General features: G+C 48.9%; 1 protein-coding gene across 2 annotated transcripts in view; it reads left to right on the top strand.

Annotated features, from left to right (window-relative positions):
* The first annotated feature begins 9,804 nt into the window (after positions 1-9,804).
* Dock1 (dedicator of cytokinesis 1) overlaps positions 9,805-27,553 on the top strand; it is a 477,546-nt gene continuing 459,797 nt past the window's right edge. For both annotated transcript variants that reach the window (XM_074078054.1, XM_020167338.2), the window contains exon 1: positions 9,805-9,963. In XM_074078054.1, the coding sequence (XP_073934155.1) occupies positions 9,918-9,963 (46 nt within the window). In that variant the 5' untranslated portion in view covers positions 9,805-9,917. The remainder of the gene's footprint in view (positions 9,964-27,553) is intronic.

Genomic DNA, 27,553 nt, shown 5'->3' with positions numbered 1-27,553 from the left:
TTTCAGGCCAAGGCAGAGAAATTGGGGAAGACAGCTCAGCAACAGGCTGAGGTATCTTATGGCCTCAGGCTGGTCCTCTTGTGGGAAAGGGTCCAGGAGTGGGCCTCCTATGATGCCTAGCCTCAGGTGGCTGGTGCAGCTTTAGAAAAGGTACCATTTGGGATTGGAACCCAACATCTGCTGTCACTCAGCTTCACCCTTTCATAGGCCAGATCACCGGGTCCACAGGGCAGGGGGCATGAGCCTGTACGATGCTGACTGTCTATGCTATGTACAGCTCCCATGACACCAGAAAGGAGGCTTAGCGGCTCAAATCACCTCTTGCATTCACTTGCTTGCTCATATATTCATTCAGCAAACACCTACGGAGCTCCTGCTCTGTCTATGGCAACAGGAGCTAACCTTTATTGCATACTCATTATCCTCCAGACAGAGCATGAAACACTTTCCTCCCAGTTACCTGCAAATGGGCATGGAGGCTGGAATTAAATGAGATAATAATAGCGCAATAAGGGTTGCCTAAATTGTCATTGCTCCCCTCTCACTCAGGCTGTGCAGGTAAAATGTAGGGACTCCCTCCTAGCCCCTGGGGCAGTTATGTAATTACAGGACACAGGTGAAGGACTAACTTCCTAGAGGAAGGAAAATTTCACCTGGCTGGCAAGGTGAGAAAGGCTGGCTGGAGGAGAAATGTGGATAGGCCCCAGTGGCCTAGGAAGGGCACCAGCAATTTTGCCTTTGCCCAATAGGACTGGAGTGTGCTGTTGGTGGGTGATGACCGGTGAAGTGCAGGAGGTAGATTCTGAGTCTGGTTCTGGGGATGGTTCCCAGCAAGGAGCAGGGCCCAGTGTACCCCTGCTTATCCTGCTGACCAGTTGGGGTTTTTTTTCTGTTATGTTTGTTTTTTGGTTTTTGGTAGGCCTGGGGTTTGAATTCAGGGCATTACACTTGCAAAACAGTGCTCTACTGCTTGAGCCACTCCTCCAGTCTATTTTGTTCTGGTTATTTTGGACATAGGGTTTCACAAACTATTTCTCCAACTCAGCTTCCCAAGTAGCTAGGCGCCTGGCTCTGTTGTGGATTTTGAACACTGACTATTCGAATTTTACTCTAAAGACACAAACTTCTGAGGACTACTGCCCCACTCCCCCAACAAGGAGGAGTATCCACACAGCTTAGGCTGAGGTGTGCTGTAACCCAGCCTTTTTTTTTTTTTTTGTGGTACTGGGTTCTGAGCACAAGGCTTTGCACTTGTTAGGCAGACACTCTACCACTTGAGCCACTCCATCAGCCCTCCAATGCAATCTTGATGACAAATTCCATGAGCCAGGCCCCAGGTGTGCCCTGGGCTGTGTGACCGGCTGTGTGACCCTGGGGGCAGTTGTGTATCTCTGAGGGCCGGAAGTCTGGAGGCCTGGGATGCAGCCCAGTCACCCTGCCACCTGCCTTCTCTGTAAGGTGGACACTTGAAAGCACTTGTCAAATCCACCCTTACTTTTTCTGTCATGGTGAAAAAGTCACTTCTGTCAAGGGCAAATTCTCATGGTAAAAAGCCTGCAGCCTGAGGTGAGAGTGACTAGGTGCTGTCTTGATTCTTCTACTTTCTGGCATGAACCCAGGGTGAGTTAACTGGTCTTTAGGGACATTGTTTTCCAACCCTGTCACATGCAGACAACGTTAGCTCCTAGCTCATGGACACTGTGAGGGAGAAGATAAATGGGGTGAAGCACCAAAGCACTCAGTGAGTGCATCAGTGAATATTTGAAGTCTTTGCAGGGAATTTGCTATTACCATGTGTGTCTCTTTTGTGAGTGTCAAAACTCTAAAGTATTTCCCAAACTCACCCCTCCTCTTTCCTCTTAACTCCTGTCCTATATTCATGTCTCTCCTCTGCAGTCCATTTTCCCCACTCCACCAGGAAGCTCCCTAAAGCACAGATTTGAATCACGCAGGCCTCCGTGGATATGGCATCTCAGCCTTCACTCTCTGGCCCCACATCCTGCTCTCCCTTTCCACCTAGCTCTTCTCCAGCTGGGGTGCTGAACACCTTGCCAGCCTGGACCATTTCTCATGCCTCCTCTCTGCCTGAAATGTCACCATCATACCCCACCTTCATCCTCAGCTGTCACCTCTTTATCCACTGTCTCTGGCTTCTCTGGCAGGGATAACTTCCTCTTTCTCCTGGAAAGTCTCGGGTCATGTTTAGAGTGGGTTTGTGACTTGGAGCCCCTTGGTTGTCATCCCTGAGCCTGTCCAAGTAGACTTTCCTGTTGATCTGTCCACAGTGGTCTTTCCTACCTGTTGGCTAGTCCACTGTGCAGCAAGAGCAGGTCTTATGCACAGCTGGGCTTCCTACAGAGTAACAGTTTTAAAAAGGAAGAGTGAAGTCACACCTGGCCAAGTAGCCTCCCCAAAGGATCTCATTAATGACTTTGAGGCTGTTTATAGAGGTGACTTCACCCCAGACAAGGTAGCTGCTGTGGCAGCAAGTTGAATGTCAAATGGGAAAAGCAAGGCCTTGGGGGCAGGGTCAGCCCCCAGTGCTGCCCTCCACATCCTGGCCTCCGCCTCTGGGGAGGCACTGGGTGAGGAGTGACAGGGAGGCCTATGCAGCTCCTGTGCAGGAGCCTGATGGAAGCTAGCAAAGCAAGGAGCAACACCAGCCCTGTAAGCTCAGCACACACTATGTGCCAGGAGCAATTTCTTGAATCTTTCTGACTAGTTTACAAAACCCCATGGTTCAAGATTAGAAATGGAGGTGGAGCCAGGCTCAGCCACTCATTCAAGGAGTCATGAGTAGGTGGTGGCTGAACCTGGAGCCCTGGCCACATCTGTTTGACCCAAGTCCTGCGATCTCACATAATCACTTTTTCTGTCTTCAGCACATAAACCCAGTTCAAACTGCTGTAAAAGAAAAGGTCATCTGTGGTTCATATGACTGAAAAGCATAGGAGAGAAGGTGTCTCTTTCAGATTCAATAAAAACTCTGAATTGAGGTTAGCAGAGGGATCTCTGAATTCTGTGCTGGGACTTCCACTGATTGGTTGGATCTGAGCCATGTGAGCATCCCTGAAGGTGGTGGATGGGGTCACCCCTTAGCTTTACAGACTAGGACTAGAGAGGCCATAAGAGAGTACCACAGACTGCAAGGATTGATCAACAGACATCAATTTTCTCAGCTCAGAACGCTGGTGTCCACAGAGGCACAGCTCTCATCTTGTTGTGTCCTTTCTTGGTCTTTTTCTGTGCCTGTGGCTCCAATGTCTCTTTGGGTGTCCAAATTTCCTTTTATAAGGACACCAATCAGACTGGATTAGGACTCACACTAAGGACTCATTTTTACCTTATTTACCTCTTTTAAGGCTCTATCTCCAAATAGTCACATTATGAGGTACAGGGGATTAGGACTTTAATCGATGAACTGGGGGAAGGGACACAATTTAACCCATAACAGTGGGCCCCCAAAGGACAATCAAGATGGTGTTGCCCAAAGAAAGAAGAGTATGGGACAAACAAAACCAATCCCCAATAGATATGCACTATAATTCCTGATCACCCTTTCCCATGGCTGAATGCAGTAACAGTGAGACAGGACAGATGTCTTCTGACTCAGTTTAAACAGAAGAAGCTGAGAAAACACCAGAGTATGCAGCCAGAATAAAGCCTTAGGATCGTCTACCACAATCCCATGGTAATTACAGCTTCCATTTATGAGCAGGAACTCTGACTTCTGTGGCTTCCATTTCTTTCCTCATTACGTTCCTGATCTGATTTCCTCTTTTTGGGCACATGAAGCAAATTCGTAACACTGTTTTAATGTCTTGTCTGCTGATCCCATGATCCATCTCTTTTTGCATCTGTTTCTGACTGATACCTCTGCCCAGCCCTCCGTTTGAGGGCCATATTTTCCTGCCTCTTTCCATGATGGGTAAATTTTTTATTGGATGCTGGACATTGTGCTGGATTTCACTGTGTTCTTTAAAATAGCCTTGGACTTTGTCCCAGCATACAGTTAAATTGCTCAAGCTCAGCTTCAGTTTCATGAGCTTGCTTTGAAGTTTCATTGTTCACCAGAGCTCCCTTGGTTTAGGACTGAGTTAACCTGTCTATGAAGATGTCGTCCTTCTGAGGACTGTGCCTGACATTGTTTCCACTGTGGAAAGTGCCTTTCCACATTGGCTACAGCAAGCACAGCCTCAAGAACCAGGCCTGGTCCTCTCTGGTTTTATTTATGCTGCCAGCCTCCCAAGTTTCCCTCCATACCCTCTAGGTCAGTACTCAGCCAGTCGCAGGGTGGCTCTTTTGCAGATCTCTGGTCTTCGTTCTCTTTCTGTGGGCAGCTCACTCCTCCTTGGGGTCTGACCTGCAAATCCTAACAGCCTTGGTTTCTCTGAATGATAAAATCTGTCTCCATTCAGTGAGACCTGGGGCTCAGCTGAGTTTCCTGTCATGGGCTGCAACCCAGAAACCACTTCCACCAAGTGAGGGGGCAGCTGCAGGTGTACCTCATGTATTTCCTCTTTCCAGGGACCATGGTTCTATACCTCCTGCTGTCCAATGTGGAAAAACCACTGTTTCAACTGTTGTTCTTCCTTTGTTGAGCTCTGCTACCATGATTTCATGAAATTTTCACAATATACTAGAAGTCAGATGTTTTTAAATAAGAGTGGCCAGGTAACTTTCTAAGAGTTGGACAGTTGGACAGCTACCAAGGTGTCGGTCACATGTCTGACTGATTCTGTGACACCCAGCACAGTCAAAGACCCTGAGGCCCAGAGAGAGTGGGGGCTGAGTGCATCACTCAGGCTCCAGGGGCGAGGACTTGCAACCTAGATCCAGGTTCCCTCAATTCCAGGCCGTGCCTCCACAGCCTCCAGCTCCAGAGCTCATTGCTTTGCACGCATAGCATGGAAGGACTGCTTGGTCTGCGTTTCTAGTTGTTGTCACATTTGCCCAGAGGGCACAGTGGCACAGCACAGAGCATCCTCTACTTAACAGCATATTTGCTTGACAGAGCTGGTTGAACTTTTATGCCCAGGGTCTGCCTTACTAATCTTGGAGAATGCTGAGCAGTGCACCTGTGGTGAGGAGGCTGAGCCAGGGCCAGAAGCGTGAGGCCACCTAAGGTGACTGTTTCTCACACTGGATTTGCAGTCTTGTGCCTGCCTTCTCCCATTTTGATCTTACTTTTTTGGAGGGTGCAGGGGGTGCAGTAACGGGGGTTGAACTCATGGCAGGTACTCTACCACTTGAGCCATGCTCTGGTTATTTTTGAGATAGGGTCTTGAGTTTTTGCCAAGGCTTGCTTAGACTGTGATCCTCTTATTTATGCTTTCCACAGTAGCTGGGATGATAGGTATGTACCACCACATCCAACTATTAGCGATAGCTTGAGGTGAGGTCTCCTGAACTTTTTTTGCTGGCTGGCTTCAGACAGCAATCCTCCCAAACTCCACCTCCTGAGTAGATAGGATTACAGGTGTGAGCCACCAGCACCCAGCTTGACCTTACTTTTATAAAGGTTTCGAACGTACAGAAAAAGCAGAGCTGGAGGTATGGTTCAGGCAGTAAGAACATCTGCCTAGCAAATGCAAAGTCTTGAGTTCAAATCACAGTACGGGCAAACAAAAAAAAAAAAGGAAAAAGAAAGAAAAAGCAGAGATGAAACACTTACAGACCTATCACCTAGTTAAACAATTTTGTCTCAGTTTTTATTTTAAAGTAAATGACAAACACAATGACAGTTCACTCTCAATATTCTGTCATGGACCTCTAAAATTTATGAATAGCATTTTCTTACCTAATCATAATAATACAATAATTACACCTAGCAAAATAAATCATAGTGTAATATCAAGTAAACTGGTGAAGTAAACTGTGGCAAGGTGTGGTTGGGCACACCTGTAATTCCAGTCCACTGGAGACTGAGGCAGAAGGATGGAGAGTTCAAGGCCAGCCTTGGATACACATTGAGACCCTGTCCCAAAAAAAACAAAAAACAAGAACAAATCCCTTCCTGTCCTCAGCATCTTTTAGAATTGGATTGTTAGAAGCAACATAGTCACTTTTTTTTTTTTTTTTTTTTTTTTAGTGCTGGGGACCCAATCCAGGAACTTGTGCATGCTAGGAAGTCCTGTACCACTGAGTTACATCCCACACCCAGAGCATCTGACTTGTCTTTTAAAGTCTTGAGCAGTTTTTCCCCATCCACCCTGCATTCAGTAATTCTGGCTTAAGGGTGAGAGCAGGCCAGTGTCCTGCCTGCTAGCTTAGTCTGACTGCATTTTTTGTGGCATCTTCTAACTTGTTTTTTTGGGTGATACTGGGGTTTGAATTCAGGGTCTCATGCATGCTAGGCAGACACTCCACCACTTAAGCCATTCCACCAGTCCCTAACTTATTTCTTAATCTCTTCTGCTTCTGTAGATGGGACGTTTGGTCTACAGTTAGAATGACTCATGTTGGTGATGTGTGACGGTGTGCATTGTCACACTTTCCTGCTCATCTGATGCCCAGTTCTGCCACTGAAATAAAGGGGTAGCAATCAGGTGTCCCATTGTAAGGACATGCGCCTCCCCTTTCAACTGGCAAGCAATCTGTGGCGAAGGCCCTTTGTGTCCACAGACTCTTCATACCCCTACCCCATTCTCATCTGCTCCCCTCCGAATATGGCCCCATACACTCACAGTACCTTCCAGGATCTCCTTCAGGCAAGATTTTGCTGAATTTACCTCTATTTTTTTGGCAGTAGTGGGATTGAACTCAGGGGCCTGATGCCTGAAGCACTCTGCCATTGGAGCCAACCTCCAGTCCTTTTGCTTTTCCTTCGCCTTTCAGATATGGTCTTGTGCTTTTGCCAAGCCTTGTTTCTGTCTCTTGAATACCTGGAATTACAAGTGTAATTTTGAATGGTGGATGTGTGCAAAATTTTCAAGTCAAAAGATTAAAATTGTCAAGGTTTAAAATTGTAATAATGATTATTAATTTTGTTATATGTAGGTGGGGCCATACATAGGCCTGTGGTCATAACTGGGGATACCGCAAGTCTGAACTCCATTGATGCCTGGGACTGGGCCATGGGAGCCCCAGTCTTCTTGGGTGGTCCACAGCTTTGGCTCATTGCCCTGTGGTGGCAGAAGGCCAGTACTGACTGGTTCCATCACTAACTCCAGAATCCCTGGGGGGGGTATAGACAGTTGGCATAGTGTGTGGCAGGTATAGATGAGACCTGTGGCCCAACCATGGAGACTCAGGAGTTCAAACTGCCAACTGCCACAACCCCCAGGACTCCTAGAATGGGAGAGGGGGCCAGTGCACAGTGTTGACCTTGTACAGCCACAGGGAAGGACCCAGCAGTACAGGCTCAATTTAGAACTGCAAGATGAGACCACTGCCTGACCCAGCTAAGGGACAGTGACCAACCTCCTCAGAGCTTCAAGGACTGTGGCCACACATATAACTTCTCGATTAAGCATGGTCCACATTGTAATAATGGGATCCAAACCACATTGCCTCAAACACACAGCCCATGCTCCACTTGGAGTTTTAAAATTCTGATTTATAAATTTATTTCTATGACAGTCTTACAAATTATACAAATCCGGTACCAGCCATTCGTGTACATTTCTGTATGAGTGAAAATGTGAACCATGAGGTTATTGAAGAATCTGGAAGGACATTCAGACAGCAGGGGGGGACAGACCAACCACAGGTGGTACACTGTCTTACATGCATATCTGTATCTTCCCCAGGGATCCATAGGACAACCTGTGAGTTGGTATTACTACCCCTAGTTTGTATGTCAAAATATAAGAACCTTAAGGTTTAGAACCAGGAGGATGGTCAGAAAGAGCAGAACAGTCATACAGCCCAGGACCAAGCGATCCTCAAGCCCCTGTTCCTTCTCTACAAGCCTTCTCCCATAATGTGTAACCTCATACAGAACTGAAATGGGGCATGAAAGAAAATGTTAAGGGTCATTGAAATCTGTTTCCCTGGTCTTTGTTTTTTTTTTTTTTTTTTGTAGAATTCCAAATTCCTCGCAAGGCTTGGAAGGCCCTTGTGCCCTGCAGCCTCACCGTGTGTTATTTCCCCGTTCCCCATGTTTTAGTCATTCTGGCCTTTGAGTTTCTTGAAGGATGAGTGTTCCTTACTCTGCACATGTGGTTCCTCCTTCAGTTCTCCTTGCTGGTTTCTGCTTATTCTCGAAGTCTGAGCTTATGATGATTTCTCAAGGAAGCCCGTTCTGACCTAGAGCAAGTCAGGTCACTATATCATTTCTCTTTTAGCACCCCACTTCTCCTGGTTGGCACCTTCACAGTTGCTTCTCCTTCAAGGAGTCTGAGTCACCAGACCAAGCGCACAGGGCCTGAGCCCTGACGTTTCTGATTTCCACAGATCTGCATGCGTGGTGAGTGTGTGGGAGGTGAGCCCAAGGTGCTTCCCTCTGCGGATTTAGGTTCCTTATCAGTAAAATGACACCTGTGACTTTCTATGAATCTGTGGTTGCATGATTAGAGCTTTCCTTACAAAATGTCCTCTTGAACGTAACAGGTTCCTTTTCACCTAAAAAGTGAACATCTCTAAAATGTTCATTTAAGTTGCATTGTAGATGGGATGCCAAGACTGCCCTGACTCAGGGTGGCCCCAGGGCCAGGTGACAGGCCTTCCGTACAGCAGAAGATGGCCTACCTGGTCTTTCCAGGCCCTCTTGCTGGCCCAGTCAACTCCCTATGATGGCCTCTCCCCTGCCCAGCCATCCAGAACCTAGCCCACTTTTTCAATCTTTCAGCCTGCCAGGATATGTAGTTGTTGTTGCTTGGGAGCATGAGAGAGAGGACAGACACCCAGTGAATTGTCATGAAACCACATTTACTTCATCTAAAAGGGCCGCTTTCATTTTGAGGTCACATCCCTCCTCCCTTGCTTTGTTTTAACCTCTTCTCCAGTTACAGTAAATGGGTGTGTGTGTTGTTAACTTTTTCCTTGAAGAAATAAATGTGAAGCCCTGCACTTTCACTGGCATGGGCGCCCTCTCTCAGAGTGGAGATGAAGTCCCTGCGGGCCCTGGGCCCGGCCTGGGCGTCTTTCCTGCCTGCACCTCTGCCCACTTCCTCTCTCGCCCACTTCAACAGGCTGCAGTCCACCATCTAGCAGAAGTTCCCGCACGCCAGGGGCCTGAGGTCTCCGGCTCGGCTGCCTCTTCCTCCTGGCCTCTCTCTGTAGCTCCGCTCGCTGGGCACTGAAGCCAGAGCTCGGCTATGGGGTCGGATCTCTTCCCAGCCCGGGAGGGCTTCGCCTCCAGAACAGAGAGCCAGCCTTGGGGATGGGGGCGCGCTGCTGCGTTGTGTAATGGCCCGCGCGGTGGGCGCTCTGCACATCACCTCTGCCAGTACCACTTTCCCCGTCCCCAGGTGGCCCGCCGGGCGCGCCTAGCACACTGGCACTGGGAAAGTAGGCTCTCCCTTCAGGTTGGTCGAATGAATGAACGAACCACGTGCTTGGGAAGGCCTCTCCCACCGGGCAGAAACCTGACTTGGGGTCATGACATCAAACCGCACGCGGCATAAATCTCACAGAACCCCTCCCCACTACTCCCGAGGACGCACCCCTCTGGTGGTCTGAGATCCCGTCCTGGAGGGCTGCGAACTCGGGGAGAGCCGCGGATAAAGACGGGAGGACGCGCGGCGAGGTGGCCCGGGCGGCCGTCCCGCCTCCCGCCGGCGCTCCCGGCCTTTCCCATCCGGCCCGCGACGCTCCGCCCGCCCCGTCCCACATGACACCGCCTCCGCCGCAAACTTTTTCCTCCCCATCCTGTCGCGGCTCGAAAGGAATGGAAAATGGCGGCCTAGGCGCGGACTTCCCGGCCGGACCAGCGGCGGCGGCGGCTCTCGGCGGCGCCGGCCCCGCGCCGCACCATGACGCGCTGGGTGCCCACCAAGAGGGAGGAGAAGTACGGCGTGGGTGAGCAGCGCGCCCGCCCCTGTCCGCCACCGCCCGCCACTTGCACAACTTCCCCGGGCCGCGGCCGGCCGGGGCGCGGGGCGGCGCGGAGCCTGTTGCTGTCGCGCGCGGGGCGGGCGGGATGCGGGGTCCACGGCCGGCCAGAGGCATCGCCACCCGCGCGCCTCCTCCCCCGCACCTCCCCGGCCGCAGTGCCGCTCACCCCCGGCGCGCGGGAACTAGCAGGGCTGGGGGGCGGGCGTGCCACTCCGGAGGGTGTCCCCATGTCCCGGCACCTCGGTTGCGGAGCTCTCTGGCCCGCCATCAGCTTTGCTGGGCCCGCGCAGGGCAGCCCGCCGGCATTGTTTGAGTGCTTTTTTTTTTTTTTTTTTTTGCTTCTTGGGTGAACTTGAGTTGTGTGTCTGGGGCTCCGGATGGACACTTTCATGTTGCAATGATCAGAAGTACAAAGGTGGGAAGGGGCTTGCGCGACCCGGCTGGCGGATGGCCCTTTCCCGCTCTGTGGAGGTCCTGCCCTGTCTGGTGGGGGCATCGGCGCGCTCCGGTGGTCCCCAGGCCTGGAGATCAGCCCTGCGCCGCTCCTCTTTGTCGTTTCCTGGCAAGGGGTGGGGGGTGGCGGCGGCGGCGGTGGTGGTGCGGGGCATCGGATTTCAAGTTTACGTTTCTACCGGAGGATACGTTCTGGAGAGCGAGGTTTTCCTTAACGGCAGAACAAACGGACCCCTCATCATCCAGGCGGCATCTTGGCTTGCCAAGGCCTGCGGTTGCCTCCTCCCAACCTGTCTCCTGTTCAGTGTCTGGCTTCGCAGCTTTTTGGGATCTTCAGTCTTCTTAGTTGGTTTCCAGCCTCCACAATGGAAAGGAGTCCTTGACTGTCCCCTCACTCCAGGCTAGACGCTGCCTGACTGGTGAGGCCTTTTGTGAGCTTGTGACCCTCAGCCCCAGGTGTCACCTCCCGGGCACCTTCTCACCTGCCCCTCTTCTCCAGGGATGTAGCACCTACCCCTTTGCAGGTCTGCTTTCAGTCCCTTGACGTTTGCAGCATCCTGGTGACTGTCATCCTCAAACTGTCCTTTCTGTGAACCCCAGTTACTTATCTCTGCTTGGTGTCAGTGATGGTGGCCATGGAAACAGTCCTGGGAAGGCCCACACTCAGCTTATTCTGCATTTGGGGTTGAAGGGGGCATTGTGGGTGGGCTTTCCCCCACTTTGCAGATGAGGGAATGGAGGCACAGACATTCTGGAAGGTCCTCTGCAGAGGTGGGCTTTCTGACGGGAGGGAGTGTGTAGCTTGCATGCTGTGCATTTCTGACGGTCAGCACGTGCTAATCAAAGAGCCCTGGAAGTCTTCATCTAACCAAGGAGGTGTGGGGTGGAGATTCCAACTGAGAGGGATGCAATTGTGGCAGCATTCGGGGTCCCTGCTCTCTGTGTGTGTGTGTTTGCGCGCCTGCGCTCAGGAGAGCCGAGAGATGGATGGAGTAGCTGGAGCAAGCAGAGAGACAGGCTCCCCCAGAGGAGCACAGTCCCACCCTTGATCCTATAAGGAAGCAGCGAGCAACTCCAGCTCCCGCTGGCAAGAGCTTACTCACCCCCATCCTGTACAGTGGGGCTGGTGGGGGCCTGCTCACCTGAGCCTGTATTGTGGAGTTGGCCAGGACCTGCTCACCTGTAGGATGGCAGGGGAGATAAATTGCTTGTCTGTGCTTATGTCACTAGTAGTGGTTGTGGATGAGAGAGCTCTGACTGCTGAGGGTTCACACTCACTCCTGTGCTCTAGCTGCCCCCGGGTACTACGGTTATTGGTGGTGGTGGGGAGGGCTTCTCTTTGGGACCCCACATTTTGAAAGAGACCTTGGTATCCTCTGTGGGTTCCTGGAGTGAGCTGGATGGTGTTGGTGAGCACTGTGTAGTGTGGCTTGATGGTGTGGAGAAGATCAAAGGGAGTGTTCCCAGGTACAGCAAGCAGGGGAAAGGGCTTCCCTGCTGAGGAGGCAGGTCTGGGATCTGCCATGGGTCAGTATGGCTTAACTGTGACTTCCCAGGTAAGTCACACACCTTCCAAAAGCTTCGCCAACACTCTCTGTTGTAATTTCTACCAGCACATCTTTTGCTAATTCTAAAGTTTCCAAAGCAGAAATGGATATGGGATGGTTTTGCTGGTAAATTCTAGCAAAGATGTGAATGACTGGTGGAGGAGAGGATGGGCTTGTGTTTCCATCCACCAGGTGGAGATGAGACAGCTGAGCTGGGTGGAAGTAACAAGGAGGTACATTAGCATGGGGGAAGATGGGGTGCTGACCCATGGAGGTCATCCCAGGCTCCCTGGGTGTCTGGGAATTTGCCCTGTGAGGATGTTAGTGGCTCCCTGAATAGCTATTGATTGGGAAGATTGTAGGTGCTGTGATGCTGGGATCTATTCTCAGTAGGTGATGGGCTGTTTCCTACTTAGGGAAAATTACTGCAGGCCCCCCTTACCAACCTCAGTTTTTTTGGGGGAGCCTAACAACAGGGCTGTGTTTCTCCCCTAGGACTCTGGTGGGTGGGCCATGGATCTGGCCAACTGGCCCATGAATGAATCACGAGGGGAAAGAAAATGATAAAACTCCATCTCATTTGGAAACATGAATCACAGCTCATTGTTTGGGAATACTTGGGATCTGTTAGAAGCATTGTTTGTAAATGAGACACTTGAGTTATTTATTTTGTAAAATCAAGAAAAGAGTAAACAGCTGATTTGTAGATCCCTCTCCAAAGGCAGGAAGGGCGGGTTCCGGTGATTCATTCCACTGGGGGCTGCCTGTGACACTTGCCAGCTGCTTCTTTCAGCCCCCCCTCTCCCCCCCACCTTGGGCTTGGTTTGGTGGATCACGTTTAGACTTCTGGCTTATTCACACAGGCCTAAACTTGACTTAGCTGTCATATTGAGGGCCAGATGATTTTTTTCATTATTCCACAGCTGGAGAGGGTCATCAGTTTTAAAATCAGCGATGAAGTTGCTATGGATCTTGTTCCTAAAGATTAAGTTAAAAGATACAGCATGTTCTAGAGGCATACCTGGGTCAGGCTGCTTTCATTTCAGTGATGGTGTGGAAAGCAGAGTAAGGGGCCCCAGGGATGTCCACAGCTTAATCCCTAGGCTCTGGGAGTGTGGTATGTTATGCAGAAAAGGGACCTTGCAGATGTGTTAAGGTTATGAAGCCTGGGATGGGAGATGATCGTCCACGTGGGCCCTGGGGAACTGTGGCTGGTTTTGGAAGAAGGAAGGGGGAGAGAGATGCTGCAGAAGGAGAAATCAGGTACCAAGCCTGGGAAGGACTCGATGGGCAGTTGCTTGCCCTGAGATGTAGGGGCTTACTAGCGAGGACCGGAGTGAGGCTCCACGGAGCTGACACCAGTCAGGAAACAGGACCTCAGTCTTTCAGTCACACAGAATTGGATTCTGTCAACATCTTGAACAAACTTGGAGACAGATTTCTCTCAGCGCCTCCTCATAGGGACCCAAGGCCTACATGTTGGACCCTGAGCCACTGGGCATCAGACCTGCAAGAAATGTGAGGTACTGCATCTCTGTGTGCTTAAACTGCTGAGAGGGGTGGCCGTTATGGCAGCAGTAGAAAAACAGTGTGTACAGGGTGGAGGGGAGGGGGTGGGGGCGGGGGCGTAGGACCCGGCTATCACTCTTGAGCTCTTTCTAGGTTGATGGGTTATGAACTCAGTGTCCGTCACTGGGCCTCCAACAGGGGATGAGGCATTGGCACTACAGACATGTTTACTTCCTGGCTCCTATTATGGAATGACGACTACCCCTCACCCCCCCAGCAAATGTCTCCTGCTTTCTTAGCCTTGGTTTTCTTATTTGTAAAGTGGAGCTAAGCCTGCTTACTGCAGAGACTTGCAGGGATTCAGTGAGATGATAGTGGGAGAGCACATGTTTAGGATGCGCCAACCACTCAGATACTTTCATTAATTTTTTATTTATTTAACAAAGCACAGAGTTTAGAAATGATTGATAAGTGACTTTTTGTGTAGATTTAACAAACAGTTTCTGGGAAAATGATTTCCTTCAAAAGCTGATTTCTAGACTGGGGGTGTAGCTCAAGTGGTAGAGCACTTTCCAAGCATGTGTGAGGTCCTGGGTTCAATTCCCGGTGCAAAAAAAAGAAAATAGTGATTTTTGAAAAGTGTATTTGCCCCATGGTTGGAGAGGGAGGCGGGGAGTCTCATTTCCTCAGTGCGGAGAGCACGGGGAGCCTGTGTTCACATTGGCTGTGAGTGCTGATTTTCTTGCAATAGGGTAATATCCAAGCAAGTCTGGGAGTGGAGAAGTACAGGAGATCGTCTTTGTTATCTAGAGTAGCAAGCCAGCTGCCACTTTGGGGAAGAGAAATTAGATTTGATCATAAGTAAATAGTAATGTAGACATTTTCATTCACTAACATTGCAGAAAAACCAAATTAGGGCATATTATATTTTTACTTTGGAAACATAAACAATTTAAATTTGTTGTTGTACCAGTGCTTTCCTAGAACATCAGCCATCAGGTCAGGAGGTCTTGGGTGTGTATTCTTTCTCTGTTCACTTGGCCCACCTGTGGATGCAGGTAGTGAAAGCAGAAACTGGCAGTGCTGAGTCCTTTGCTGGGTGTGGTGGAGGCACCAAGATCCAGTGCCTGTGCCTGTGTCCTAGCAATGGAGTTCACCCTCCTTCCCTCCCTCCCTCTCTTCTTCCTTTTCTTTCAATAAAGTTTATATTTTCAGACAAGTACAGCCACATACATTTGTAAGAAGTAGTAGATACCCTGTGTACCCATTACCAGTTTCCTCAACTTTGTGTCCTGCAAAACTATAGGACTGTATCCTGAACCAGGATACCAACATCAATAGTCAAGAGACAACATTCTGGACCACAGGGACCCCTCATGCTGTCACTTCACAGCCACCCCCACCTCCCTACACCCGCTGACCCAAATCCTGGCCCCATCCCTCTGTTCTCTGTTTCTGTACCTCAGCCATTTCCAGGAATGCTACATAAATGGAATCACACAGTGTGTAACATTTTGGGAGTGGCTTTTCCCCGTGACTGAGTGATCTCTGGAGAGCTAGCAGTTGTGCAGGTTTTCCTTTTCATTGCTGGGTACTATGCTTTCATTGCTGGATAGTCACACAGAGCGTTTGACTATCGAAGACCATCTGGGTCTTGACTATTACAAATAAAGCTGCCTTGCCATTCAAGTACAGATTTTTGTATGAACTAAGTTCTCACTTTTTGGAATAAATGCCCAGGAATGCAATTGCTAAGTTGTGTGGTAGTTGGATATTTAACTTTTTAAGAAACTGCCAGACTTTTCCAGAGTGGATACACCAGCTAACATTCTCACAGCCACTAGTGCGTGTGATCCAGCTCTTTTGTGTTTGTCTGTTAGCCAGTCTGATAGGAGTAGTACTGTGCTTTGTGCTTGCCTCTCCCCAACTGCAGACCTACCTAGAAGGATGTCTGGGTTTTATTTGGAACTTGAGCCGACATGCAGGTGCTCCAGCTGTGTGCAGAGGCAGGCAGGAGGTAGGGCTTGAGGGGGGGACCAGGGAGAGGGGGACCAGGGAGCTGGGCTAGTGAGCTGTGAAATTGTCAAGTGCTCAGGGAAGGGCTCTGAGTCCAAGTTGAAGAGACATTGGGGGAGGGGGAGGGGGAGTAGCAGGGCTAGGGGTCTGAGGATCCTCAGCACCATACAGCGTGCTGAGGAGGTCCTAAGGGAGCGAGGCTGTGACAGGGAATCAGAGTTTAGGGGTCAGCCCTGACAGAGCCACTTTTCCTTCATGTGACCTGGCAAGTCTTTGAACCTTCCCCAACCTGGTTTCCATCTCTTACACAAGGGAGAGTAACGGTTGGCTTCTCCATGAATTTGAGCTGATGTACCTTAAGGCAGTGTGTAGACATTGTAATGCAAATGACAATGACATTGTTCTTTGCTTTTATTAATATGGTAGGAAGCCCTTCAGGTGGTGTCATTCTGTCACTGAAGTCCTTGTGCAAAGAAGGCATGTGAGTTTGCTGGGGCTGCTATAACAAAATGCCATGACTGGGATGGTTTCAACAGTGGAACTTAATTTTCTCCGAGGTTCTGGAGACTGGACTTCTTCGTTGGGGTTAATTTCTTCTGAGCCTTCTCTGCTTGGCTTACCGGTATTATCTTCACCCTGTCTTCTGTATCTGTGTCCTCATTTCCTCTCCTTAAAAGACACCAGTCTTATTGGTTAGAACCTGGATTTGGGGACACACAACCCCGTCCGTAACGGTATGATCATGATAGTATAAAACTTCATCTGTAATTTCCGTGATGGCCTTTGGGGTGTGTTTTTCCCAGTAAGGTTGTAGGTGTGGGTGCTGCAGGACCCATGAAAGCTGAGAGGTGGGGTTAAGCAGGCTAAACCTCTCCTTCTCTTGAACTCCGATTTGTTTTGTGTTCAGACCTGGAAATTCCTTGTAATCAAGCTAATGACAGAACAATATGGTCAGGTAGCTTGAGACCTGAACGGGAACCCGAGTGGCTCTTTAGTGTGGGTGCTTGTGGACACTGTGAGAACAATTCCTGCCTGGGTTTCAGCTGCATTGAGTTTGGGCAGTGACACACCCTGCTTGTACTTATTTCTGGTTTCTTGGCATGTGTGTCTAGTTCCAGACTCCGAGTTGGACACTTAAGGCAGGGATGGCCTTTGGTGCTGGCATGGCACATTTTCTGCTACACAGGGCTTGCAAAACACTCTGTAGTCCTGAAGGCTGACTTCTTTTGTCCCCAGTCACACCAGGCGCAACCCTCAGTGGCCTTTAATTTTCGGAGCCAGTGATTCAGGTGAGGGAGCCTGAATTGTGACAAGTGAGAAGTGATGCTGGCCACGTTTGATGGTTTAGATGTGGCCCTGGCTTGGCACTCATCAAGTAAGTCAATCAGTTACTTGCACGTAGGTGAGAAGCTGGGTACACACAAGCTCTCCCTGCATCTATAGGCAGATGCTGCATCCCAGACTGGTGTTTGTCAGCTTGCTAAATTTTCATTTGCGTGCCTTGGGGGACAAAACGGTGCTTTCTCTTAGTATAGGTGTATGCCATCAAAGGGCCTCAGGTTTGGGCTTATAGAGACTCATGTTTAAATTCCAGGTTCATCTCTTGGTAAGTTACTCACCTTCAGCCACAGTATCTCCTTCATAAATCGGTGACAATACCAACCGGATAAAGAGAGAACACGGCATAAACATGGTCCCCCGTCTCTGTACAATGAGTGCTCGTTTCTTTCAGTCTAACATTGATTATTTTAGAAGAAGTAGGAGCCTGTTGTCTCTTCAGCCCCTGCTTCTTGCAAGAAGAGGGCCAGAGGCCGAGCAGCAGTACTTGATGGCCTCCCTAGAGTTCTGAATGTTAGCTGGGAGGCCAGGTCTGGGAGGCAGTTCTCATTGATCCCCAAGGATCCCTGACCAGGTGAAGGCAGAGCTTTGCAGTCTCCCTGGATGAATCACTCCTCAGAAGTGTTACTCAGCCTCTGTCCTGGTACAGTTGCTATTTAGAGCTTGATTTGTTGCTGTTTCCTTAGGCATGTGGTGCAAAATTTATGTGCCACCTTGAATGACTTATTTAAGAGGGTCAATTAGGTAAACTTTTATATACAAATTTAGCTATCATGATTTCCTTTCTGAATTAGGGTTGCTAGCTGCTGTAACAAACAGTTCCACTATTTTGCTGGCTTCCTACAGTTGCTTTTCATGGTGTCACTGATGAAGAGGGGTGGGAAGGGTGGGTGAAGGGCTGGGCTCTGCTCTGCCAGGCAGTTCAGGGTCTGGCTCCTTCCATCCTCTGCACATAGAAGATTTTCTTCCTGAGTGGGGATGAGGTGGGGCTTGTTTCCTTCTGCTTGCCTTCCTGTGCCCTGGCTTCAGTCCCTGTCCAGACCTATAGCAGGTGGGGAGGTGGGAGATGAGGACATAGCCCAGCTTGTGCTGGGCAGGAAGAGGAAAATCTGGATGTGGGTGGTCTCCTCTACCTGTTCCTGTTGGTACTCTCTTTTCATCAGGAAGCATGTTGGGATGGGCCCTTTGGCATTATAGGCATTGAGCACAGAGTGGACGTCCTCCCACCTTTTCGTCTCCAAAAGTCACTTTCAAAACACATGTTCCCATGTCACATGTGTCTTGCAGGTTTCAAGATGTCTTTCAGGGTACTGAGCCCAGGATTCGAGCTCTTTTAAGTCTTTTTCCGTAATGTCCTGGCTGTTCCTGATCTCGCCACCCAAAAGTGTATACACATCCGAGTCCCCTTTCCTGCGGCCATTGAATTCTTTTGACCTAAGAAGACAGCCGTGCATGAGACTTGCATCTTTGTTTCTAAGTGTTTCGTCTCTTACAGAATAGGATCTTTATATTCTGAAATAACCCTTGTCTTTGTGACTAAGCAGGCATTCGAATAGGCGGTGGAGTTAATGAGTGAGAACTGAGATGGTGTGGAGGGTGGGGAGTCCCCATCCGGGAATCCTGGCTGGTACATGTCCCTGCCTTGTCTGCTCCTGGAGCCTCAGGCACCTCACCTGGAGACATCTGTGTCCATCTCGCCTGTGCCCATAAGCTGGCAAGCTATAACTTTAAAGAACTGCTTGATGTGTGTGGTTCCTGCTAAACTGTCGTGTTGTCAGTCTTCTCTTCTTCCAGAGAGCATAGTCCTGTGTGATGATTATTTTAAATCGGAAAGGGTGTTGGGAGTGTCACGTCCTCTAATGTTTTCTGATGTTCATTTTATTTACTGCCAGTCAAGGTGTCTAATAACTGATTACTGTTCTGAGTGGTGAGGATTCTGCATGTACAACTAACCTGTGCAGCTGAACCTAGTGCAGAAACAGTGGTGATGGACATAGGAAGTCTCATTCTCAGCTGTAACCTGGATAGCTCTAAGCCACAGAGAAATAAAAGAACTCTGTGTTTAAATGTCTCCCTCCATTCTTCCCTTCCTCCCCCCACCTTCCCTCACTTCCTGTTTGTGGCCAGTGCTGCTAGACACTGGCAGTCCAGCTGCCCTCATGGGGCTTGTATTCTGGGCGTAGTCCACAATCTTTTGTCTGAAATCCTTGATGCCAGTGTTGTTTCAGAATTCCAGGTCGTCACAGTGTTGGGGAGCAGGTGCTAGCCGTGCCTGTGGCTCATGTGCCAGCCTGCCCTGGTCAAAACGCAGATGCCATGGTGTGAGGTGTGAACTTGCACGCTGTGGTCCACCATTGGCCTGCTCTGTGCTCAGGCCATGGGGGATGTCGGGGTTTGGAGAATGAATTGTGGATCCATTGTGGTTTCATGGCTAAACCGACACAGGTTTTCATCTTAGCATCCATAGTCCACTCCTGGCTCTCGGTTCTCTGATCAGAGGTTCTCAGACCCTGGGTGACTGCTGCCAACCTGTCACTACCACGAAATGCCCTTTGTGGGCTTCCCAGCCTCCTCCCCACCCGTTTCTTTCCACCCAGTTGGGTGCTTGCTGGTCCTGGGTCACAACCTGCCACATCCCACTGTCCTGCCTGAGGCTGATGCCTCCCCATGTTGGCCTTTTGACCCTCCTAGAAGAGACTATGGGGACAGCTTGAGGGAGGGCTGAAAGCCCAGTGAGAATGGTCCTGAGTCCCCAGACCTGGAGTCCTGAGAAGAGGAAGGAGTGAAGAGGAGAGTGGGGAGAGTGTGGAGTGTCTGGAGGCCTTCCCTTAAGGGAGCTGTGGTTTTCCTTCATTTCCTTCACCAGAATCCCCTCAGGCAGATTCTGGGGAGATGGAGTTCTGTGGCCGGGGGATGCACCCTCCCCAGTAGGGCATAATTGGTAGGAGTGGGGAGCTGCCCTGGATGTGGATGGGAGGCACATCCAGCCTCATTCATCTGTGCCCAGCAGTAGCTATGCTGTCTGCAGAATGAGAAAGTGTCACCAGTACAAAGAGTGGACTTCCAGGTCATGCCACCAGGGCGCTATGGGGACTGCTGCTGACCCATGGCCTGGGCTCCTCTCCCCCTCCCTTTGCCTCTGGTGCACCACCTAATCCTCTCTGTGACCCAGTCGTGCTCATGTGGAGTGTGCATAACAGAACTTTTTACCTCACAGTTGCTCCAGGGTTCCGTGAGCTACTTCTTGTCAAGCAGCATTCTCAGCCTCGGCTCTGTTGGCATTCTGGCTAGAAGACTTTGTCCTGGCCTCACTGGATGCTCACCTGTACCCAGCCAACCAGTGCATCCCAGTAACAGTCTCGCCCTCCAGTTGGGACAACTCAAAATGTCTCAGACATTGCCAAATGCTCATGGGGAGCAAGGTGGCCTAACTCTTTGGTGACCACTCAGTTGTGGCTCACCAGCTTAGTGCTGTTATGGGCAGCAGAGTCTCAGTCGTGTACAGATTGGTGCTTGCCTCGTGAGGGGGAGACTCCTGATCAACCCATCATCAGTTGATTACACCACTAGGCCACAAGGCCTAACAATCCCAGCTCAGCAGCATAGCCCTCCATGGAATCTGTGGCTCCCCTTGACTGCAGGACTCACTGGAGTCTGGACTTTGCTGATGCCTGGCAAACTGGGAGGATCAGACCATATATTGTTAGCCCTAGGAAAAGATCCAAATTCAAAGTACAGTTTCTGTTGGATGTGTATTGCTTTAGCATCATTGTGAATTTAAAAAGTCCTGAGTAAAACCATCCTGAGTTAGGGACCATCTGTATTTTGGAAGAAAAGTTAGATGCTTGAATGACTTTGATCCTTGAAGGGTGTGTAGGGGGTAGAGGATTTAGAGGGGGAGGACGGGAAACCAAGAAATTTGGGGGCCCTTTGGCCCAGCTCCTTGGTTGTCTAAGGGCTTCCTGTGAGCTGGTGATGTATTTCCCTTCCTGAGAGGCAGCTGTGAGTTTTCTAGAGGTCAGGCAGGCCCTAGAACTTGACCTAGGTCATCATGTGTGGATGACCAAGGGAGTTTCTGACCATGCCAACACTTCCTGTCATAAGAAACACCATTCAGGCCTCCTGGAGACTTTCCTAAGAACTGGAAACGCCCACTCTCGTAGTTTTATTTGCAAGAACAAAGACACCGATCAAACCTCTTTTTTATTTTCCTAAAATATTAACTTATTTTTTTGAACATAATTGACTTTACCAGGGGCAAATAATGATTTAGCAGGATGGAAATGTGATTATTTTTCTTCCAAATTGCTGCACTTCTATTAACTTCACCAGATTTATTTCATGTCTTCTAACATCACGTGTTCAGCTGCCCATTTTTCAAAGGCAAGCTCATCTCAGCTCCTTCAGGCACCACAGCTGGCCTCCATGTTTATGATCCTTTTTGGGGGATGTTGCTTTGAGGCCCAGCCTGGTGAAGCCAAGGGAAGAGAGAGAGGAAGTGGGAGTCATGTCAGGGACCCCTGAGGAGATGACCCTGGTGATGTCCTCTGATATTTCCACACCTAGGCTCTGTGGCCACCAACCCACGTGGCTCTGAGGGGCCCAATGTCATGCATTCTGGTAGGCCACAGTGCATTTGCAAATGGTTTTCTGGCTGCTAGGAAATGCTCTTTATTTTCACCTATCTTGCTTTTCCAGGTTTAGGTCTGCTTTTCCCACCCAGGTGGGGACATGTTGCTCTTTGTACTTCTACAATGAGCGCTACTGCAGTCCCCTGGGAGCAGGTGGTAGCTCTGTTTCTGTGTCTCCAGGGCTGAGTGGTATCCTTTTCTACATTCCTGGACGTGGTGTGGTTCCTGCATACCTTGTGCAATGCAGGTGAAGAGATAGATTTCAACTCCGTGAAATGTACTAAGCAGCCCTGGGACCTGTGAGTCTCCTGTTGGTGAGGTTGCAGCCTGGGGTGGGTTGCCACTCTGACTGTGGTGGAGTCAGCTGAGGAGCAATTTGGGGGGGTGATTGGTCAGTGGCCTCAAAGCACCCCCACAGTGGCTCTGTCCAGTAGGCTTCCTCAGTTTCTTGGTGACCTTGCTGGGTAAATATTTGGTGACACTGGTGAGCCTGGTGGTTCAACACAACTCAGGTATTCTCCAGATAACTTGGGGCTGTCACAGCATTTTAATGACTTTATTGGCCCTAGGATTTCCCCCTAAGTTTTCTCCCCTCTTAGCATTGATTCAAGGCCACTTTCAATCCCCCTTTTCAGATGAAAACAGTTTTTTAGTCCAGCTGCTGGTCTCTTTGACTGCGGTGACTTCTCAGAAGTTGCACAGAAGGAAAACCAGGTTTGCAAAGGGAGGTGGTGGGTGAGGCATGGCTCTGGCTCTTAGCAGCCGTGAGACCCCAATGAGGCTCTGAAGAGCTTTGAGGGTCTGTCAAAGAAAGGTTTGCCACCAGCCTTTCCTGCCCCCAAAAATGTGATGAAAAGCTAAAGAAATCAAATAAGATAATATATACTAAAGCGCTTTGTAACTGCAAAGCATTCAACAGCTGAAAGGAACAATCAAGAATTTCTGTTCAGAACAGAGGTTGGCATATTGTTTCTGTAGAGGCCATAAATACTTTAGGCTTTCTGGGCCAAGAGGCAAATTGAGGATACTATATAGATGTCCACAGAACTATTTAAAGAATGATACCATTTAAAAATGTAAAAACCAGGGCTGGTGATGTAGCTCAGTGGTACAGCATCTGCCTAGAAAGCACAAGGCCCTGGATTCAATCCCCACCCTTGAAAAACAAAAAAGAAAAGAAAAGAAAAAGTAAAAACCAGAAAACAGTTTAGTAGATTATCAAAACTTAAACGTAAGACCCAATGATGCCTTTTGTAGGCACATCCTTGAAAGAGTTAACAATAGCTCAGATGCATAGCTGTACCCAAATGTTTGTAGCAGCACAGGTTCATAGTCTTACAAAGGTGGTGACAACCCAGATGTCCACCAGCTGATGAATGGATAAACAATATGGAATATTAATGGGATCGAATATTATTCAGCCTTAAAAAGGAATGAAGCACTGATTCATGCTGCAACATCAACGAACCCTGTACACATGCTGAGGGAAGGAAGCCAGTTACAAACACACACATATTCTATGATTCTGTTGTATGAAATGTCCAGAGCAGGCAAATCCATAGTCACAGGGAACATATTAGTGCTTGCCAGGGGGCGAGGATGGGGTGTGGCTGCTTAGTGAGTAGCGGGTTTCCTTCTGAGCTGAAGAAGATGTTTTAGAACTAGGTGGAGGTAACATTGTAAATATTCTAAATACTTTAAAATGACTGTGAAGGTGTGACCTCACTCAGGTGGATGCCATTCTTACCTTCCACCAGCATAGAGCCAAGCTCCAGGCCAGCTTTGGCCTGCAGGCCATGGCTTGATGACCTTTGGTTGAGAAGTCTTTTCATTTTAGAATAATGACTGTTAATTTTTGTGATAATATGTGCTAGCTGTTAAAAGAGGGCAAACAGTATGAAAAGTATAAAGATACAAAGAAGAAAACTCTCTCAAACGGATCCCAAACAGTCTAGCCTTACAGATAACCGCCACTGCACGTGCTCAGCAGTCTGTGTGCCATGTGTGGACGTCCTCCCAAATTCAGATGCTGACGCCTAGACATGACGATGGTGGAATCGGGAGCTGGTATGAGGGATTAGTGCCTTTGTGGAGAAGCCCTGAGCGTTGTTGTCTTTTTTGTTTGTTTTTGGTTTCTTCAGATAGGGTCTTGTTATAAATAGCCAGGCCCTACTGGCCTTGAATTTTTGGTCTTCCTGCCTCAGCCTCTCTGTTGCTGGGATTACGGGCATGCACCACCCTGCTTGGTTTAGAGAACTGTCTTATTTCTCCTACCACATGAGGAGGCAGCAAAAATGTGTGATGTATCAACCAGGAAGCATGTTTTCACCAGACACTGACTCTGCCAGAGCCTTGATCTTGGACTTCCAGCATCCACAAAAGTGAGAAGTGATTTCTGTTGCTTTTAAGGCATCAGTTTGTGATACACACAGCAGCCAATACCAACTACAACACCGAGTGTAGGAAGAAGTGGGTAGGGAAGCAGGAGGTGGACTTATACAGCTGAAGGGGGCTCACCCTAGGGTTGTGTAGGTGGAGCTCTGAGTGGTGCAGCTGAGCTGGGCGCCCCCCACCCGGGGATCCTATCCAGACCCCTAAGGAAGGCAAGAGGCCCTTGCAGAGCTGGAGTAGGGGTGGGTGGTAAAGGTTGAGTGAAAGGTTAAAAAAAAAAAAAGCGACTATACAGAAAAACATCCCTTTAGAATCTCCACCTCTTCAAACGTAGTCTCCAGATGAACAGGAAGGAAAAAAAATCTCCCTTTGGCAGTTTTGGCCTGAGAGGCAGTTACTGGTGTGGACCAGCCTGGTCAAGGGCTCGAAGACATTTGTTTGCAGCTCCCCCCTTTGATCTCTGTGATTTATGGGCCAGCACTTAAAGTGGGATTAACGTGGAATGAGCCTTCAGAGTGAAGAATAAAGTCCCTGAAATGAAGGATTGGAGGGAAGTGCTTCTTAAGGACGAAGTCAGAGTAATGGAGGCATGGGGTCTAGCTCAGCACCTCTGTTTGGGCGCAGGTCGGTTTGCTATTTATCTGCCAGTTTGCTGCTTACCTGTAATGTGGGCAGTGGCTTCACACATTCTCTTTAGATGTGTCAGCCTACATTTTTTTTTTTTTAACCAGCTTATAAAACGTTCACTGGGTTTCCTGCCTTTGATGGTGACTTAATAGTGATGCATCACTATGGCCGCAAATGTATCCCTAGCCCCGAGAAATGGAACAGAGGTGTTGAGTCTTGTTCCTCATTTTCATTGACATTTCTTGTTTGATATGCAACCTGTCTTACTGGGTAGTAGGCCTAATGTACCACAGGCTTGTTCTAAGGTACTTTTTTTTTGGTGGTACTGGGGTTTGAACTCAGGGCCTTATACTTGCTAGGTAAATGCTCTGTTTCCAGCCCTTTTTGATTTAGTTATTTTCAGATAGGGTCTTATATTTTTGTTCTAGGCCAGCCTCTAACTGTAATCTTCCTACCTATGCTTCCCATGTAACTGATTGTAGGTGTGCACCTACAATCATACATAGCTTGTTTGTTGAGATGGCAGGTCTTACTAACTTTTTGCCTGGCCTGACCTTGAGCTGTGATCTCTGCTTCCTGAACAGCTGGTATCATAGGCATGAGTCACTGTACCTGACCCTAAAATACTTTTATTCACACACACACACACACACACACACACACACACACACGCACGTGACAGAACTTTGGAATCCTGGCAGTTCCCAGTCCTTCCTCTTCCTTGTGTTGGTCAGATACCTTGATGCCCTGTGCAACCTGGGGTGTCAGTGGATATTTTTCCTCATCACATACACATTTGCAGAACAGTGTCTTCCCTTTACCAGGGTCTTGTCTTTTGTGGTTTTAGTTACCTGTGTCCACCTGAGGTCTGAAAATACTAAATGGGAAATTCCAGAAATAAATAATTCATAAGTTTTAAATAATGTATTATAGCCTGGTGCTATAATTGTTCTGCTATTATTAGTTATTGTTGTTGCTCTCTTACTGTGCCTCATCAGTAAGTTAAATTGTATCATAGAAACTTGTATGTAGAAGAAACATAGTCTGTGTAGGGACTGGTGCTATCTGTGGTTTTGCATCCATCCTGGGGCTCATGGCCCCCACAAATAAGTGCGGTCTCCTTTGTGCCCAAGAGGGTGGTGCCTCGTACAAATGAACCTTGAACCCCCAAGGTGCAGCTGAGATCTGGATGGAGTCACATTGTTAGGCCTTTCTGTGATACTTGTAAGGTTTGGAGCTCCTCATCTCCTTTCTTGTGAGGATGAGAGGGAGTACGGAAGGTGTCAACTGCTGATGACTCTTCACCAAGAGATGCAAGATTCCCTTAGCCACACTGGTGAGTGAGGTGAAACTCCTCCTCCTCACAGAAAGTGAATGAGAGCCAGGGAAATTTTCTGGGTGACCATGGACTGGTGGCTGACTCCTTCAGAGGAGGCTGTCTGCTGCATCCCAGGGGGCCTAGACTTGGGATGAAATGCCAGTGTTATGAAGTCATTGGTTCCAGCCAGCCTGCCGTGGGCTGTGAATGACTCCTGGGTAACTGAGGTCATTGCCACTCTGATTTGGGCCTAGAAGTGAGTGAGGCCAGGGCGGTGACATCTTGGGGAGGTGAGGGGTATAAGAGCCTGTTGTTGATGGGGCAGGGAAGGGAGGGAATATCTTTGGGGGGTGGCCATCTTAAGTGTGGTGTGACTTGCAGTGGTCCTACTGTGTGTGATGGGTGGGTCTGGGGGCTGGACCATGAAATAGGGAGAATCTTCCAGCCTTGATTCTGAAGCTGGGCCCGTGGAGGAGGCATTGGCTGGGTTCAGACCCCTGAGTTCAGCTTGACTTTGGGCTGATGAGCGAACTTCTCTGAACTTGATTTATGCATCTATCTCTCCTCCCTGTGTGGAGCAGACGAGCCATGGGACGTGGGTAAGATGGTCTACTTCATGCTTGGCCCTTGGTAACCACCTGGTACCTGGAGCACTTCAGTACGAGGGAAGCCAAAAAAATTGGTACCCCATAGCAGAGCCACCTATGTTTTCTATCTTTGTAAAAAATAAAAAAAAAAATATACTAGAGAGCTGTTAAGTAGAATCATCAGATTTTCATCCAAATTACTGAGTCTTTTCTCAGTTCAAAGCTACTTACACATTTCAATCTGAATTGAGATTTCCAGGAAAAGAGACAAAAGGAAAAAAAAGCATTAAACTTTAAAACCATTCTCCTATCAGTATTTGCATATATTTGCATATCAATTTTAGGGAGAACACAGTTACTTAGGCCTGCAATTGCATGACTGTATCATTAATAAACAGTCTGTGATGGAAGACAGCAGGTGTTGAGTTAAATTGTGTCCCCCCCCTCAAAAGAAAGAGATGGAAGTCTGAACTCTTGAGTGTCCCAGAAAGTGACCTTATTTGGCAGTAGGGTGGATGTAAGGGGCTAAGATGAGGACACACTGGAGTACAGTGGGTCCTTTTAGTGTGACTGTCCTTGTAAGAGGCGCAAATGCCTGAGAAGACAGCTGCGTGAGGATGATGCAGAAAGTGGGGTTCCACTGCCCACTGAGGAGGTCAAGGAGCAGCCCCTGGAGGTCTTCCCCTGGAGCCTTCGAGGAAGCATGGCGCACTGCCCCCTGGATTGGGGCCTCTAGCCTCCAAAGCTGTGAGAGAATGCATTTCTGTTGTTGTAAACCACCAAGTTTGTGGCACTTTGTGATGGTAGCACCAGGAGTTAAGTATGGAGGATTAGGGTGCAAGTGTAGTTGAGAAACAGGTAAGAAGGTGGCTGTCTTGGAAGGTTCCCTTCCTCCCATGTCTTGTCCCCTGTATCTGATTGATGAGGAAACTGAGGCACAGAAGCCTGTGTGCCATCTGTCTTGCGTCATGTTTTTCGAAGAGGTGTCTAGAGCGAGGTGTTCACTCTCAGGCCAAGTGTGTGATAATGTTAGCAGATTACATTTGGGGTTCTTTTTAGTGTAGGATAGAAGATGTGTTCCTCCCCTCAACAACATCTGCGAGCTACTTCATTTGCTCCTTCATGCATTCATTCAGC

Source organism: Castor canadensis, chromosome 7 (assembly GCF_047511655.1).
Source record: "Castor canadensis chromosome 7, mCasCan1.hap1v2, whole genome shotgun sequence".
Lineage (NCBI taxonomy): Eukaryota > Metazoa > Chordata > Mammalia > Rodentia > Castoridae > Castor > Castor canadensis.
This window is presented reverse-complemented; position numbering and strand designations above follow the sequence as displayed.